A 19335-nucleotide genomic window follows, 5' to 3' on the forward strand; every position below is an offset into this window, starting at 1 on the left:
TTTTCTGAGTAAGCACGTAAATGTAAAACAGAGGTATGCTTTACACATTTAATCATCCCTGTGTTCTGTGGATGAAGCAACAGATACCTCTGAAAATGCCATTTAATTGTGACTGTACAAAGTGCTTCTGCCATCTTCGTCTCGCATTCATATAGACATTCTTCATTTTGCTATAGTGATTGAGCCTGGGGTCACAGCTGGGTATTATGTATGATTAGTCACATTTGTACAACCCATATTGTGGTTATACAACATGATACCATGTCCTGTTTCTTAAATAACTGTAAAAAGGGCCATTAAAAAACATATTTTATTTGTATTACTATATTCAGGCTGAACTAGGATCTGTGATAAAAAAAACCCAACCCAGTGAAGAGTCAATAATTTAAAAAGTGATGATATTTCCAGAGAGTATCATTGCAGGGCTTCATGCAGATATACTTTTCCAAGGCTACATTAGTTATTCTAAATCCAGATGCTGCTTTTGTTTCTTTTCTCTTTGGAGGAGTAGAAGTTGTGAGAAAGCTACGGTTTATCTTAGTTATTACTTAGTTTTAGATACTGATACTACTAATTAAAATGATTTAAATTAACATCTCATCTTTGGAGCCTTATAAGAATACTGATATTATAAAACAATTCCACAGTGTCACTAAAATCTGTCTCGCATCTGAAAATGTCATTGGCATCTTTCGTCCACAAAGGACCAGGACTTTTCCCTCATGATAGCTATTGCTTCACATACTGGAACCTGGACCTTGGGACTTTTAAGTTTATCAAACATTTTATTACATCTTCCACTTCATTTCACTGGAAGACAGCTTCAGGAGCACAGCTGTTGGCATTTACCTTTGGGGCTCAGTCACTGATATTGCATGGTGGGTTTAGATGGATGTGGTTATAGTTGAAAGATCTATGCTCAGGCAGGAAGACAGACATTGCCTTTAGATGTAAGGCTATTCCCTGTTTTTATGAAGTTTTAAAACTCTGCTAAAATAAATGAATGCTTTAGTTTATTTGTTCCTTTGAACAACTTTCTTCTCAGCCTTATTCAAGATGAAATAACTAGCCCGCACCAAAACTTTTCTTCAGCAAAGGCTGAAAATTTTACCCAGAGAAAAAGTGTAGGATGGTGAATTTGTGAAAACAGTATTTGTTGTATGACTCCCATAGTACTCTATGTTAGGTAAGCATGAATTTCATGCTACGTTGTATATTACTGTGAATTTAAAAAGTATGTCCACAGAAGCAGATTATCTTGTGTATTTTAGGCAAGTGGAGTGTTCAATAGAAACTCAGAAGGCCAGGAAGCAGTATCAAATGGATCTTTTTCCTGGTTCAAATGGTTTATAAAATGCAAAAAATGTAATTTTCCTGCAAGGTTAAAACTGTTTTAAGGAGTTTTTTTTCTGTACCAAATCACCTGAACATGTCTACATAGGTGAACTGCAGAGGCAATACAGGTAATGACCAACACTGGTATTTGCTGGCAATGGAGTCACGTGTCCTAGGAACTCATGTAATGCATTAGTACAACAGACACCACTCTATGAGATTTTCTTTCAGCTGGTCATCCATATGATACGGTTCTTTTTCCAGGAATGTCTGTACATTGACAGAATTGGATCTTGGTGGAAGGCAGGCAAAAGGAATTTAATCTTTTCTGCCCAGTGAGGATACTTTATTAAATTCATATGATCTTGAAGTTTGATTAATACAAAGAACAAGCACATGAAAAAATTCTGAGATGAAGCAACCTGATTCTGCAGCCCTCTAACAAAGTATGTCTTCATATTTTCTGCCCACATCTCACTTCACTCAGTTTAGTGCTCTTCCATCTCTCATCATAAGTGCCCCCTGGGGCAAATGAGCGCCATGTCTTATTAGCAGTTTGTGGAGCAGCTCACCAGAAGGGCAGGCTTCAGCAGATAAGAGTACTTCTCTATCAGACTCCGTTAGGAATCCCAAAGAAAGAGACAGGCACATTTCTGACATTTGGAAAAGCAGTGCACAACCATCAAATATCAGATACACTAGTCTCTGGAAGATAGCAGTCCTTTTGCCACAACTCTTCACATTTCTTATGAGAGCTAAAAGGACGTACAGTAGAAAAAAAAAGTGGTACCATGTTAATCTGTGCAGCGGTAAGCCCTGTAGTGGCTTCACTGGTTCCAAGCCACTATATTGAAACAACAGTCTGGCTTTGTTTAATTTAGAATGAAAACTCTGATAAATGTAGCTTCTCTAGAGAGGTAAGATGGGGCTTCTAAATTATACAACAGGATGAACCACATACTTAGAGAAAAGGAGACTGGAAGAGACCTCAAGACCTCATCTTGTGCATTCTGAAGCTCCAAGAGAGAATCAGCTGTACCTTGGAAATGAAAAAATATTTAATTATCTTTATTGTTAATAAGATTTTCTTAATATATAACATAAGCTTCAGTGTCATAGTTTAAACCCATCACTTTATATCTACTACAGATAAAAAAATTTAATCCCTCCTTACCTCTTTATAGGTAACTTATGTAGATGATCATTTTCATGTGTTCAGTTGGCCTTCTCTTCTTTTGACTGAGCAACCCCAATTCCTTCAATCTTTCTTTCTTGTTTGTTTTTGTAGTTTGGTTTTTTTTTTCCCCCCCCAGACAACTGACTATTTTCTCTGCTCTTCTCTGGACTCTCTCTAGTTAGTCTACCTTCTCTGAACAGTTTTGCTTGAACAGGACGCAGTGCCACTGGTTGCTGTGCTAGCCAGAAATATAGTTGGAGGTATTACTTAATGTATTGTACAAGCAAAACAGTTTATCTTCCTAATATGCAGTTTGCATTCTTATACACATATGGTGTAACACAACTTATTCATGTACATGTTGTGACTGACAGCTACCCCTCTTATCCCTTTTCAGCAGAATGGCTGCCTAATTAGTCATTGCCAGTCCTACATCTTTGCAAACTATTATTCCCCCTCAGAACCTCACACTTGCAAAGACAATTGTATTGCAATGTGTTTTCTCCTACAGATAATTCCTCTTATTTGTCAAGAGCATTCTGAAATTTAACGTATCATGCAATGTGTTTGCTGTTTATCTGGGCTTATTGTTATCTACAAGGTTGAAGGATTGTTTCTTTATTCAAGTCATTAGTGACTTGGGCAATTACCTGGCCCAGAACAGACCCAGCTGGAATCTCACTGATTATATTTTTTGAGTTTGATGGCAAATGATTAAAAACTAATCTTAAAGTCTGTGGGTTTTTGTTGTTTGTGTTTTTTTTCCCCAGGTAGTTTTGCACTCTCCCTGAAATAGTTGCACTTTAACTTTCGAAAATGTTATGTTAATGTCAATAACATTATTAAAATTAAAACATATTACATGACCTGCTGCTTCTCTATCTATGAGACTCATTGCCCTGTTACAGAAATTATATTGCTTTATATTTTTGGCATGTTGACTGTTAGCTTTTTAAACTATCTCTAACCTTTTATGAATAATTCATTTTTTCATTTATTCTAGTATTTTTCCAGAATTGGTCTCTTCCTCATTTCTTGGCTTTTTACATATGAGCACCATGTTAATCGTTTCACACATTTCTCACACAACTTCTGAGAGTTTTCAGAGGAAGCTAACAGCTCTGAGCTTGCTTCACACTGTTCTCAAGGTATCTTCATGTGCACTTCCTCAGGCCCAGCTGTCACTATGGATAGGACTCAGTTCACCTAACTTCAGCTGCCTGTAAAATAGCCATCTATATCTGTGCATGGGTGTATCACAGTCAAGGAAGACTTAGTACTGCCAATGATCAATAGAGAGCTCTTCTGGACACATGCTGTAGAGGCATACTTGACGATGAGGTGAACTGCAGTATTTCCAAATTATTCTCAGCCCTGTTCTTTTCCTATTTTAGATGGATTCTTTCTTACTGAGTTTAGTTATTAGTCATGTAATTACAGATCACTCTTTTATGAAGAGTGATGGAAAATGTACTTCAGCCTTCTGCAAGCAAGCTATCACCAGAGTTTTCTTTTCCTTACAGATTTCTTTTCTTGCTATCCTTTATGTCCATTGCTTTTTTGCAGTTAAATTTGTGCTTTATCCTTTCTGACTTTTGTTTCAGCATCTTGTGCTGTTCTTTCATACTTGTCCTTAGGAGTTTGACCTGGTTTCCACTTTCTGTACATTTCCTTCTTGTGTTTCAGGTCATTGAAGACGGTGTTGCTTAGCCAAGCTGATCTCTGACCATACTTCCTATCCTCCTACTGTGTGGGATTGTTTGTGTTTGTACCCTAAACATCATTTCTTTAAGGAACTGCCAACTCTACTGAATTCCTTCTGCTTTAGCCATGTTTCCCATGAGAACTTACCTTCCAGTTCCCAGGGTTTATTGGAGTCTTCTTGTATAGAGTCCATCGGGTTTGAATTGATCTTTCCTCTTGTTCCTCATCTAAAAATAATATACATTATCACATCACAGTTGCTCTCAACTAAATTACCTTTACCCTCATATTCCCAACCATCCTCCTTCTTGGTTGCTTAGCAGGCAGCCTCTTGGCAGGCTGCTGTTGAAGCACTTGGCAGGCTCTGACAGCTGCTGTAGACCATACGCAGGGAGTGGTTAAATGCTGCTCATTATACCCAGAGACAGACACAGCACATCATTGCTTTGTAATGTGCAACTGGAGATGCTCACCTAAACATTCACGGGGGAACACTTGCAACTTTTAGCTGGGCATTTAATTAGAAGAAAGACAAATACTACACATACAGAGTGTTTCAGATGCTCTCCTGGGAAAGCATCTGTGTGGATGCAGAAACACTTTGCCCAGCCTTGAAGTCCAGGTAAGGAGAAGACAAAAACCTCTCCTCTATTTCCTTTGCAGACCTAGGCATAAAATTAAAATAATGTGTATCTTTGAACTGATCTTTCTTTGTCTGAATCTTTATTTTCTATTTACCATCACTCAGAAGAATGGGAAATCTACACTGAGGTTGTCTGATTGGTGAGTAAAATTGGATTGTGAGTAGCTTTTCATGTTACCACAATTTTCATAGTGTAGTCAAATCTCCACAAAGAGAGATTTCTTTGCCAGAGTTGTGGGGTTTTTTTCACGTATATATTTAGAAATTGCCATCGTATCTCCCAAGAAATAATCTGAGACATTATTTAGCTTTTGAAATCACACCACGATGAAGTGAATCTACAGAGGATTTTTTTGGCAGTCGATTTTTGTATTCTATAGCTCTCCTCAGTTAAGAACAGGGGAGCTTAATATACAGCTAAAAGTTGATGCTACGAGGATTCTTGTTCCTGAAATGGAGAGACAGAAGCTTTCATTCACTTTCTGGCTTTGCTAAGGGTAATATGCATCTTGACTCTTCTCATTTCAGTACAGTTTACAGATGCATAGGATTTTATCAAATTTCAAGTGTTTAAGCAGAAATATTCCATGCTAGATATCTGTCTCAGGATAATTTTTTTTGCCTTTGAGCAAAAATAGCTTATAGCTTTTTTTACAAGGTGTTTTGGAAACTGTACTCTTTTTTTCTCATCTTAAATGGTTCTGGTGACATTTGCTCTAAGAAGTTCAGGTGCTTTGCAGGCTTTGGAAAAAGTATTTGAAAAATGAGGTTAAGAGGATTCCTCTTGTATATTCTCAGTGAAACCTCTGCTGGATGGAGGTGGCACAGGGGAGTAAACCACCCGTTTTAAATAACAAGGCAAGCATGAGCACGATTTTTTGGGGGGAAAGAGTTGGGGATCACTGGCAAAATAGATTCAAAGAATGAAATCAGCAGGAAGAAACAGTGCCTTGATGAGTAGTGTGAAAATTGATGTGGGAGGGAAAGGAAAATGTGTCAGTATAGTTTGGGAGATTCTAAAATAGCTAGAGGAGCTGAAGTGCAGAGCCCAGGACTAGCTGAATACAGAGCTGAGAGCGAGAAGCAGTGGGGCTGCGTGGGAGGCTTGGAAGAAGGAGAGACAGATCTGATGAGCTGGGCTCGGAAGTGTGGTTGGTGTGGGGGGCTGTGAGGCTGACTGAGGAGACTAAGGGAGGAGTCTGGCAGTGGGAATCAGCAAAGAGCTGGCTTGTGCACGGGAAGACTGAACAGCAGAATCAGGGTGAGATCTGATGGGCATTTGGGAAGCTGGAAAACAGGATTTGCTGCGCAAGCTGATGGGGAACGATGCAAGGATGGCTTTTGGAGGTGAGATGAGGATTTGCTGGAGACTGGGTTAAAATTTTGCCTGAGGAGTGGAAGCAGGGACTGGGGAAGATGGGGTCATGCCTGGGGTGGGGGCTGAGGGAAAAGCACTGGTGCCTGTGCAAATATATGTCCAGCAGCAGGGGAACTCAGTGTTGGAGAGCTGCTGGGGAGTGGGGTGCGAGGAGGTGGCATTGGGGGTAGCGGGAGTGAGACTCTGGGCAGGCCATGCTGATGGTGGGAGCAGAGGAAGCAAGGACAAGCTGTGCTAGGGACCATTCTCCTCCAGTGCCAGGAATGGCATCCCACATGCCTGAGTCTCGCCATTTTGTTGCTGTCAGCAGGTAAGTCTGATGAGCTTGGGTCTTGTCATCATTGATGCTGGGTTTGTTCAGAAGACAGCAACCCACGGCCACTATGAGTTATTCCATTAGAGTGAGTATCATAAGATTGGTCAAGGGAGCTACATGATTCACCACTGACAATGATTTTGTGCATGTTGTTATGATGCCACACAAATACATTTTTTGGTAGTTTTTCAACACTTGTTTTTTAAAGAAACAAGATGTTCCACACAACTTGACACACTCAGTTCACAGGATGGACATGCTTTTGAGATGGTCTAGGGCTGTGCAGTAGGATCCCCACTATCTACAGCAGCTAAGGGAAGGTGTGCAGTGAATCAGGCAAGAGGTTTTAGCATGAGAGTTAGGGTTCTTTTTCTGCCACAATAATACCACGTGGCATGGGGCACCCTCTGTTTCAGAGACTCTCATTGACTGTCCATTCTCCATTTTCTGGGTACTTGAGCAGGCTCTGGAAACCAGATTAGCAGATCTTTTGAGCACTCATATCTGTAACTGAATCAGCAAGACTATTTTGAACTTATATTGTACTGTGACATTAAATACTCTGAAATGTCAGCTCTTTAGTTTCAAGACTGTGCTGCTAAAAGCCAGAAGATACTTCATCTTATGCTTTTTATGATTTTAGCTCATGCACCACTTTAATCCTACTATTTCCTAATTTCTTAATGTTTGATACTGCATGTGCCATAGTACGATGTAAAAACATTTCATAAAAACAGACTTTAAACATAACATTTCTGCTGAACAGCTTGTCCTGCAATACAGAGGAGACCAGAAAGCAAAGGAAAAACAGTCCTTCTCTCTTCACATAGGGAGAAGAATGTATACCACAGTTTGTCAGTAAGTGTTAGGATGTTTCAGACAAAGAGGTTGTTTCTGTAAAAGAGCAGGCATCAAAACACCAGTGTAAGGACTTGTACATTGTTCCTGTACAGGAGTCTTTGGAGGAGTATAAAAAAGAAAGAGTTGGAGAGAATGAGAATAGAGGTATGGTTTTGGACAAAACGGCGTTGGATCCTGAAAATGAGGGTCAAAATCTGGATTAGAATGATAGAAGAAGCTGGAGGACATGGGAGCAAAAAGAAAAATAATTTAAGCAGAGACATTTTGTATGCACTGGAGTGTAAAAAGAGAAATCATGGCCATCATCAGTTATGGCAGAGGGGTACTAGTGGAGGGAATACAAGATAGATATAATGAGATGAACAGCAGCCAGGATGTTGCCTGGGAGCTATGTGCTAAACAACCAGGACTGTCACAGGCAGTTCTGGTTATGCTATTTGGTGTGCAATGGTGGGAATGAATGAGTCAAGTTTACACAGGGAGATGAAAAGCAGGAGGGGACAGAGGGGATTTACGGTTGAGACAAGGTAGGTAGACATGAATGGCCAAGGACAACATTGCTGTCACTGACAGTAACTGAGAAGAGAAATATGGGAGGGAACTGTAAGACATGAAAAGCCAGAGACCTAGTTATCAGTATAATGAGAAAAGTAGAAGGATTTTGTGAGGTCCCATCTCCCATGAAACAAGCCTGGGAGAAGGTCATTCATTGCCACCATGGGAGGCGTGCATCATGTTCTAAGCTTTTCTTCCATACTCCCTTTTCTCCCTTTCTTCTTCCTTCCCAAATTTCTTAGGCTCATCTAGATTCCCTAAAAGAAAGTGGTGAAGGTTGCCCTCCTATGAGGGCAGTGGTTTAAATGGCAGTTGATCCATGCATGGGATTTTGAATTAAGCATTTAGATAAGAAGGCCCAACAGCTCATTACCAGGTAACCAAGCAGAGGAGGTGGACTTTGTTCTCATATTATCTATCAGGCCTTGAAAGCACTAACAGGACACTGACTGTCCCTGCCCAGCCCCCTGGGGCTTCCCCCACCCTGCCCACAGCACAGGGCTCCATGTTAGCCCCCCCGGTGCCAGCAGTCCCTGCCCCAGCAATGTCACAGCAGGGCTGGTCTCCAGCTTCCCACAGTCCAGCCAAGCTGGGGCCACTCACGAGCCAATGTCACCGTGGCTCTGCCTGAAGATCTGGTCTCTTGGCTGAACCTGGCCACCATCTCCAGGTCTTCACCCTTCAGGGATGATGATGGATCCAGGCTGGTGAGGCCCCTGCCACACTGGCCATGTGGTTATTGCACTTGGCTCCCAGCTCCCCACCCTGAAGCGAAGAGCTGTACCTCACTGCTCCCTGACAATATCAATGGGAATTGGCCATACTTACAAAATCAAAAGCCCGTGGCCTTTCTGGCTACAGCTACAGGAAGGAAAAGAGAGCCAAGTTTGGTCACATAGTAAGGGGTGGGTTCCAGTGAGTGAGTGACTGCAGTGCGTTTAATCTCATTCCTCTTTAAAAGTTTGTGGTAATTTATTGGATAGTTTTTAATATTCCTTTCTATACTAATTTCCTTGAATTTGTTCTTTGCATTTTTACTTCACTGAATTATACTTTGGGTCTTTTCCACTCCCGTTCTCAGCCTCCCTTTCCCACAGCATCGTTTGAGCAGGCTACACAGCCTTTCTGTTTCCCATGGCCCCAACTCTGCCACTTTTCCTCAGGTTGCTGCTCCCTTCCTCGCTGGGAGTTTTTCTGTCAGACTCTGTGCTGCCTTTTCCCATGTACTCTTTTTTTCTCCTCACTTTGGTTCTTTTCATCCCCAAATTGGCTCTTCCTTTCGCTTGCTCTTTTGTGGGCTGTTTGGTAAGAGTTTTAGCACACTGGCAGCCTAACTGGTGTTGGCATCCCTGAAAAGGAGGATTTTAAGGAGTGATTTTAGGTGAAAAATGCAATAGCTTTGTAGGCGCTTCAGAAACTTCTTCCAAAAACGGGGGCAGCGGAGGAGAAAGCAGAAGCTGTTTGTTTGTTAGCAGGGGCTAATGGTAGCAGGGGCTAGCAATATGACTGATCGGAAAGTAAAGTTGAGCTTTTAATACTGTGTGAGAAATGACAGGTAAAGAAAAACCTTGGAAGGCAAGACAGGCAGATGACATGGGATGTGAAATAGAGAAGGAGAAGCTAAAAGACAGGCATAAGAAGGTGGTGTGATGAGAATAACAAGCAGTTTAATGATGGCAATGAGGAAGGTAGTGCTGCAGTTGCTGAGACCAGAAAGAAATATCATGCAGTAATGGAGGGCTGAGATGGCCACTGCAGCAAGCAAGAGTTTTAGCTTGTGCCCGTGTTGGAAATTGTGACTTTGTACCCACTTCACTGCTGTGAAGTGTGCTATTTTATAGGACACCCCTGTCAGCCTCTTCCTCAATAGCCCCCAGCCTAGCTCATATGCTGTCTGCCTACTGAGCTTGTACCCATTCTCATAAGACACCTTTCAGCCCTTGCTGCTGCAAGTGAGATGATGTCAGACCCCGGCTCTTGTTGGCAAAATGACTCGGGTCAGATGGTTCTTCTAGCCCTTGGCTGTCTGCAGCCTGCTGGAGGTTCCTAATCCACTAATCATTTTCCACATCGTGGAGCAGGCCAGCCTGCCTACTGACACTCCAGTTTCTGGGGTCTCCCTCCCTCCTGTCCATCCATAGCGAGTTGTACAGGAAAAAGGGGGCTGCAGATTTGGGTGAGCGAGGGTCTTGCTTCTAAAGGCACAATTTGCCCTGTTAGAACAGTGCACTCAGGACTGCGTCCAGCAAAGCTTGTTTTTCCTGTTCGTTTTTTATTCTGGTTGTTCCTGGGGGGTTTCTACACATCATCCCCTCCTTAACTTCTATGTACCCATGTACTTATCTGTATGTATGTATTAGCGGTTGTCTTTTTGAAGGGATTAACAGGGCTTAAGCATAGAATGGGGCTCAGCGACTGAGAATGTTATCTGTTTCCAGAGATTTTTCCCTACCTTCCACTGAGCTGCCCTACTGGTACCTTTTTTTTACTTCTGGCTTGAAATGTATTAGGAACACAAATAAGTATTGTTGTAATTTCATTCTTTTAATCTGGAAAGTCCCACTTATCATCAAGTAGGGTGCAGAGGATCACCTCACATGCTCAGCTGTGACCAAGGTCTGTCTGTGCAAAAAATTAGCTTGAGACACACCTTTGTAAGTTTATCACCAGGAGACTTTAAATACTTATCAACCTACTTAGTTTACTTGGAGCAAATAATATGCCAGTGTAACTGATATTAATGTGTTTCTGAACTACAGGTATGTGTGTGTATATATATGTACACATGTATATAGTTCAGAAATATATATACATAAATACACACACACAAGAGTGTGCACATGTATTTCTGTACTAGGGTAATAGGTACCATACATAAAGACTTAATATTATTAAACATTTCCAGTTACAGGAGTTTTAATTGTTTATAAAATTATCAAAGTACTGTTTTCTTCAGACTAAGTTTTTTAATACATCTTTTAAAACTGCAGATTTTTCAACTGCAATGGTTCAGCAGTTCCAGGAGAAGGATTAGAGGATGCTACTTTATGAATCATTGTGTTAGCAGTTCAAGGACAGAACCAGTGATACCTGTTAAAGGCAACACAATCTACTCCAGTGCCTGTGCTAGGAATAAATGTGCATGACAGGAGGGAGAACTTCAATCTGAGTGTGACGTGCCAGGTCATGTACTCACATGACTTTATCATTAAAACATCTTTGGACTGTCTAAATATTTCCTAATTGAAAGAGTACTAGAGATTCTATATCAGACCTTGTTTTGGTCAGGGGAATAGGAACTCATTACAAAACCAAAGTTGGTGGTTGGATAAGTGTGAGTGGTTGTGGTGTAGCTACGTATGGTATGAAGAGTTAAAGTCCAGACTGCTAACAGACATATAGGATGGTTGCAGAAGGTCTAGTGTCACAAAATGGAAAGCAAGTATGAGACAAATGAACCAAGAGAAAGCAATTTAACAGAAAAAAATATCTGATAACTCAGGCATATGACAATTTTGTGAGAGCCTTGGAGAAGTACAATCTCATCATTGAGATAGAGAGCTCTTCTGGGTCAAAGGATCTAGCGTGACATACAGGGGATGTGCAAGTAGGTTTCCAGCCACTCCTCCATACCCAGTGTAGCATATAGAAAAGGGGGATGTTGAATGTAATTAAAAGCAGAAAATTGCCATAAATTTCTTGAAGGAAACAGAAGGATGGAAAGAACATTTTATGGTCGGCAACCTTGACAACAAAGCTATGAACAACGTGATGGAACTTTTTTTGGTTTTGTTATGAGGAGTGTGTATATTGGGAAGAAAAGAATCTTAACAATGAATTAGTAGAGGGAGATGGTAGAATTATCAGTAGTGCAAAGAAGGCTGGAATTCAAGAAATATTTTTCATTTTATGACGGCTTCAGGCCTTTTTCCCATCTCGCATGCACATGAGATGATTGGCATTGCTTTCTCCAATAATCTGTTCCCTGTTTGGTACCACTCTTGGCTTGGGCAATTGCTCTGGTTACTCTCACATAGAAACTTTGGATTATGTATAGGAAATGGATCTAACCAAACTGACTTACTGGTTTTGTTTGCGTTTAGTTGATTAAGGTAATAACATTGATATAGTGGATCTAGAATAGTATAAAGCATTTGACTTGATACTGCAGCATGTTTTGGCTAAGAAGCTAGAAAGCCATCAAATCAGCTGGACACACATTGACAGAATTAAACACTAGCTAACGGATAAGCCTCAAAAAATCTCATCACCTGATAGAAATCCTTCTGAAAGGGTTCTACAAGAAAGGGTTCTATGAGGATCATTACTCTTACTGCCTGATTTACTGTTTAGTAATGTCCAAGAAAGAGTCGTACAATGATTTCTGATGAAATCTGCATAATCCAGTAAGACATGTGGATTTGAAAATATTAAGCCATAGCTACATATGGTTGATCTGTAATGATGTGATCTGAAGAACAGGCGAAAAACAACAGTGCAGTGTAAGGCTGTTATCTAGAAGATTTTATTCTTCATTGAATATAAAAAACAAACAGAAGAATCCACAAAAGCCCCACAACTATGTGTAACAAGAACAAAGCAGATTAATGCCCTATATTTAGTTTTTAGTATTTTCTCCTCTCTTTGGGTATACGTTAGTTCCAAAGAGACATTTAGGTCTCTGACTCCTTGCTGTGTTATTTTTCACTAGAAGACATTTCTGCCTTTTTTTTTTTTGAGTTCTCTGGTACTATTTTTCCGCCTTGCCTGTGGGAGCCCATTCTGCTGCCCTTCGGTTACAGCAGAACTAGACTATTTATTACGGAGTTGTTCTGTTAATAGACTCACCACACCTTGGCTGAGGAATGCCTTGTAGTTATCCAGTCACCTTAAATCACACTTAATTCAAGGTAGGATGAGGTAAAATGCAAATAGAGGTATTAATTAATTACACCTAAAATAGACAACACAATTACAAATATCTGGAAAAGACGTAAGTGAAGAAATAGAAGAAAAAGTTCATCTCATCTACTGACACTGTGAATGTATCACAAAGGTGTTCTTTGTTTCGGATTTTTTTCCCCTTTTTTCATTTCCAGGTGACTTGTCCCTCTTCTGACAAAATGGATCTTGGAATTTTCTTTCCTCCTATTCCTCAGGTTGCTCTTAGGTGATTTTCATCATTGGAGACCTTGCATTACACAGAACTCCATACTGGGGTCTCCCATCAGAAAACATCTTCAGAAGAACCTTTGGACTTCACCTTCAGGTAGCTCCTCTGAATCGTCATGTTGACCTCACTCATTGATGGATGGTTTTAGCTCTTACACCCAGTCTGCACTTTGAAGTTTTCTAAGGGGTCCAGACAAATTTCATCTGTCACCTTGGAGCTCGTTCTATCTCTCCTTATGGTCTGACCATTCTCCTTAATTAAAATAAGGATTCTTTTGCTTCCACAAAGATGCAAATGTATTAGAAGAAGACTTGTCTCCTGTGTTTGGCTAGCTCATAAACAGCTTCTTTCCCTCAAGGAGGCAAGTGTCTTCCATTTCCCTCTGGTGACTCATTGACATGTTTCAACAGGAAATGTGTCTTATGGCAGACCTTATATTCTGTATCAGTAACTTAATTAACGATTATATATGGTACAAATATCTAAATAGGGTAAATTAATCTAGTTAATTTTCTGATTCCCGAGACAGGTATGACAACAATAACTACCCTGAGGTGACAGCATTTAAGGTTAATGAAGCCCAACATCTTTCTCCTAAGCATACTCTAACAAGGAGTCCCTGTACAGATTTATCTAGTGTCATATTTATTTTAATTGTTACACAGTGTGAAATTGTGTCTTCAAACCACTTCTGTCAAAGAATAAAAAGGAATCACTCAATCTTGGACCTCATGAGATCAATGAACAATCTGACTGACTTTAGCTGGCCTTGAAAACAGCCTTTGATGCATTAGAAGTCAATAGATCGCACAGTGAAGGGAGTATTGACGTGCAGTGAAGAAAAGTTTAAAGGCCGAAGATCAACGCTTACTTTTTCTTGTAGCCTTTATGACGGTCTTATGCAGCCAAGAAAATGCAAAAATATTGGCTAAATGCTATTGTATGTAAAAATACTGCATTCATTTGAATGACTATTGTAACATTTAATGTAAACACAAGTAAACTGTTAATATATGTGACTGCAGATTTGTTCATAATGATGTTCACAGGTCAGAGATAGTGAACAGTCATCCCTCTCCATTTCTCAGGTCATGCCTACACTAAGAGAGATTTAATAATTAGTAATGCTGTTAACTGTATGAGTTTGAAAATATTCTGGTAAAGATGTGTGACATAATAATCACCCTTCAGGTCTGAAAGGAAGACGTCTTGTGTGCAAGTACATTTTCAGCAATTTAACTAGTGCTGCCTCTACTGCTGTCTCAGAACACACAGGAAACCAGTTTGTATTATGGCAGCTGGGGTTTATGTACATCCACACTGGGAGGGGGTGGAGGACACCACAAATAACTTCCAGAGTGGTCCTGTTGTACCTTTGTAAAAACAAAACAAAACAAAATGTTGAAGTTACATCCTCAAGAAATCCAGGCAATAATGCTTTTATTGCCAGCAGTTTCATGGTGAAAAATTCAAAAAGCAGAAAAGGAAGACAGTTTTGATTGACTTTTTTTATGGCGCAGACTTTATGGGACAAAAGTAGAATGTCATGTTTGCCAGTAGTTACGGTTTTGCACTTAATTTTGCTTCTTCAAATAAAAAGTGATGAAAAACATGCGGATTAAGAGTTTTCTGATGGGGGCAACACAGTAGGATTGCACAGAGGACTTCAAGAGCTCTCTCTCCAGGAAGTGCAAGGGGACAGAATGAGTGAGCACAGGAGAGGGAATATGTTGAGTGTTGGACTACATTGGCCGTCTCTCCTTTTATCTGTGAACAAGGAACATCTCCTTTTCTGTTGTTTCCTCTGCTGCTTCTACATGCTTCCTGCCATAATGAACCATTTTTGGGCTCTTATGCTGCAGCAGCAATGGCAGCAAACATGTATACATTGCAGTGTCTCTGGGAGAGAGAGAATGGGAGAATTAATCTATTGTTAGTAGTTAGGATTCTCTTCTGGAATGTGGAAGAGTTTCTTCTGCAGTGAATATTGATTTATTTGTACAAACTGGAAAGCTTCAGGACAAGAGATGGGAAAAAGCTCATTCTGAATACATCATAGGCTTGCTGATAGGACTGTTGCAGGTTACAGAAAACTTTGTACTCCCAGACTCTAACAGGTTAGGTTATTTAAAAAAAAAATACATCTCTCTAATCCTAAGTGAGGTTATTGTTACACAATGTGAAGCGATAGAGAGTTCGCTCAGCAGGAACACCACCTTTAAATGAGGAGAAGGGACGAGTATTTGCTCATACACAGTTCATTGTTCTCAGAAAGGGGGGAATTTTGTAATACTTTGAAATGGTGATATTATTTGTCTGGTTTAACAGTATAATTGTGGTGAGTCTGTTTCATAGGAGAACTTTTACTTATTAGTAAAGCCTGTTTTTATAGGGCTTGAAAGGTCTTTCTGCTACTGTAAATTCTGTAAGAGAATACCATGTTATCTTTGTTATATCAGTCACACAAAATCTAACTTGTATTATCTTTCCTTAATGACAGAAAGGCAGATTCCCACTTTAGAGATCACATCATCCTCCTTCCTGTGAAAATATGAACCAGAAGGTGTTAGTTTTCCTTCTCCCAAATTTTATTTTTGGGTTATTTCTCTTCGGGTTTTTCTGTAAGAGACAAAAAAATCTAACAGGTGAGTAAGTAATTTACCGACAGAAAGACTTAATGTTTTCTAGAACCAGGGACACCTTTCCAAATGTGTTAAAAAGTAACCATGGAGCCTAAGTGATAAACAATACTATGAAAATATCCAAGGCCCTGTCACTGTGATAACTATCTTAGCAATGTATGAGAGCGAGAGCACTACAGAAACCAGTTGACATTAGAAGTGTTAAACACTGATCTTTCTTAGAGTAATATTGCTAACATGTTAAAAGTTTTCATTTTAACAAACTTTTCACTAAGCAGGATAGTTTATTGCATATTTGCCATAGTGGATTCTGGTGACTAAACAAAAAATTGATTTTAGCATCTTCATAGTTGTTGTATGCAGGGAGATAGATTGAATGCTGTGATTGTCACAAAGAGACTTAGATAAGCCTATTTCACACTAACGGTTTAAATTTCTTCCTTGGTTGCAGGTGCTTTTCCTGATCACACTGAAGATTGGCTGGCAATTCAAAATGATCGCAAGAGCACACTGGCTTCTGTCTGCCTGAAGAACAACCTTCTTAAATTAAGAAGCAAATTCGATTTTCATGTTGCAAACCAGCTCTTTGTGGAGCACAAACATAAATTTATCTACTGTGAGGTGCCCAAGGTAGGCTGCTCCAACTGGAAGAGAACTATTTTTCTTCTCCAAGCAGACTTGAATGCAGAAGCTTCCGAAATTGAGCATGACCATATCCACCAAACCTCGCTGATCAAAAAGCTGGTGGCTTACCCTCCTGCCGTACAAAAGGAATTTCTGAACAATTACACCAAAGTGATGTTCACCAGACATCCCTTGGAACGGCTGGTTTCAGCTTACAGAGACAAACTTCTGCACTCTGAGCCATTCTACAGTATCACTGTCGCTAATGAGATTAGGGCAATGTTCAGGAAAAACAAAAGTTCTTCCGAAAAAGTGAGTTTCCAGGAGTTTGTCAACTTCATTATAGCAAAACCGCCAAATAGTCTTGACATTCACTGGAAACCAATGTTTCTGCTCTGTGATCCTTGCAATATTCACTATGATATTCTAGGTAAGTATGAAACTCTTGGGTTAGATTCTGAGCATGTTCTGAAGGTCATTGGTGCACCAGAGAGCCTGCACTACCCCAGCTTGAAGAGGTATGGCTCAGAGAAACGAACTAATGGGGATATCACCTTGGAGTATCTCAGACAACTGAACGCAGAACAAATTGAGAAGATCAAAAAATTGTATCAAATGGATTTTTTCTTGTTCAACTATACTATGAAATATGAGGATTATTTTTCCCTGAATGACTAATGTAGGTTAAACAACGAACGGTTTCCTTTGTACAAAATGGGCTGAACTTGTCCTCACAGGTGCTTGATAGGTGGGTTGGTGACTGACTGCTGCTGAGATTTTACTGGTGTTTGGAGATGTGGTTTATCACCCTAAGCACTCTTATAACAAATCCTTGCCATGATCTGTTGTACTGTACAGTACTTTACCTATATGAAATTATTGTCTTCCTGTTGATCATTAATGGCATATGTTTGTTTCATTAAGACCGTTTATAAATCGTAGACTTTGGTCTGTTGGTAACAGATAGGGGAAGGATTAAGAATGTTGTTTTTCACAATGAATATTTTTAGAACACCATTTTTTTAATAGAAATTATTTTAAATTTTTATTAGAAAAAGACATAGGAAGCAATAAATAATTGCTTTAGAGTCAAAGCACTCTTCGTCTACAGAAGCTTCAATCATGAATCCTGTAGGAAAGGAGCAAATAATTTCAGATGCTTGAAGCTGCATTAATCAGAAATTAATGCCTGATTATATTCCCCTCTAGCAGCTGTGCTCTCACCGCAGCCCACCAGCCTCATCCCTCAAGCAGTACAGTGGGCAGCAATCCAGCCAGGGTTTCCCTTATATCTCTTCAAAATCTTCTGATGAGCAGGTCTGGTGTTCATGATGACTTTGCAAAATCTTTTCACCACCTTTGTGAGCATTATGGTCTAATTTCAGAAGGAGGGTCTGAAAAATGTATCTTTTTTAGAGAAGTAGTTAGAGGTACCTTCTAAACTGTACAGTTGGGGTGGTGCAGGATCTAAAATCTCAATGGAAAGGTGACTCTTATCTACTCTCCAAAAGCACTTGCCACCCAGTCAACTGACTGGCCAGTCAGCACAGGGGGAACAATGTTTGGGCTCTCCCCATTTGTGCCTGCTGGAGCCCATGAGCCCTTGGGACTTACCTGAGCATGGCACTTAGGTGGAGCTGGGTAACCTCAGATAATACATTTGTTCTACCTGTTGGTTTCTCACCTCACAGGAGACTGCATGTAAATAAATTGTAGAATTATGGTGAAGGGAGCAATGAAGCATGTGGAAGAAGCGACTCAAACCATTAACCACTTATATTCCAAGGTGGCTTTGGTTTTAGGTCACATAAGTATGAGTCTTGGTTGTAGAATAATTATAGTTAATTGAATTATTTTAACTGTATCTTTTAACTGTGTTCTGTTTCCTGAATAGTCTTGCTTAGCATTGGTAGTTAAAGTTGCTGAAGCCCTGGGCCTCAACTGTTGTGAATTTTTGAACCCGTCTTGAACTGTTGCTTGGATATGTGAAGGAAGGCCCTGAGACCAGTGCAAACTGGAAGATAAGGAGGCTACAGCTGTTAGAATAAGCTGTAACTCAGCAGAAGCTGTAACTCTTGCAGATAAGATGTTTCACAGCTCTCTTGGAAGACCAAGAATCCAATAAGAAACAAAAGGACCCCAGATCGCTAATTACCATTGGACAAGAGGCACGTGCAGGATGGGTGAACAGCATGTGAAAAGCAGGTGCACAGGTTGTAAAGGTATAAATGCCCAGGGACTTCTTTGTTCTGGGTCCCTTCCCAGAGGCACCCAGCTAGAGCTGTCCTTACGGCCACACTATTCAATTAAATTATTTATTTTCCTGGAAAACTGGCATCTGAGACTCTGCTTTGGGAAACCTAGGGTGAAGAAATTTTTTTAACAACTCATGCTATTTTTTTGGAAAATTTATTGCTTATTCACATCGAAAATTAATTTGTGACCATATTAACTGTAGCAAATTTTAGAAACTAATCAATTATGAGTATGAGCACCCACCTTTAGGGGATGTCAGTCTCTCAGGAGCTAACTTGAAAAATCTCTCAAATGCACTTAGTTCCTATCAGCTACATCTGCAAATGTACAAAGGCTGGCAGGCTTATCTCGGATCTGAAGCTGGCTCACAGTTTCTCATTACATAGAAAAGGACAGGGACAAAATAACTTAATCACACTGCAGCCACCAATCTGTATAGTTATTGCTGCCAGCAGCGTGGCCAAGGGAGAGGGAAAAGGAGACTGGGAAAAAAGGATGCAATGAGATTTGAGTCATGAGGGTTGTGAAGAGAACTCCCAGTGCAGGGAGTGGGATGCAGGGGTAGTCTACACCAGAGGGAAGGTGCAGTGATATATTGGACATCAGCTGGAGACACTGATGAGACCATGGTGACAGGAGGAGGCTGAGGAAGAAGCTCATCTTCCTTGATG

At 40.2% G+C, this 19335-nt stretch overlaps 1 protein-coding gene across 1 annotated transcript; it reads left to right on the plus strand.

The window, feature by feature from the left end:
• Positions 1-15693: 15693 nt before the first annotated feature.
• On the plus strand, positions 15694-17086 carry LOC137661876 (carbohydrate sulfotransferase 9-like). The gene is made up of 2 exons (XM_068397603.1): positions 15694-15787; positions 16236-17086. The coding sequence occupies exons 1-2, from the start codon at positions 15694-15696 to the stop codon at positions 17084-17086; spliced, it is 945 nt and encodes a 314-aa protein (XP_068253704.1).
• Positions 17087-19335: the final 2249 nt, after the last annotated feature.

Source organism: Nyctibius grandis, chromosome 4, assembly GCF_013368605.1.
Source record: "Nyctibius grandis isolate bNycGra1 chromosome 4, bNycGra1.pri, whole genome shotgun sequence".
In the NCBI taxonomy this organism is placed as follows: Eukaryota; Metazoa; Chordata; class Aves; order Nyctibiiformes; family Nyctibiidae; genus Nyctibius; species Nyctibius grandis.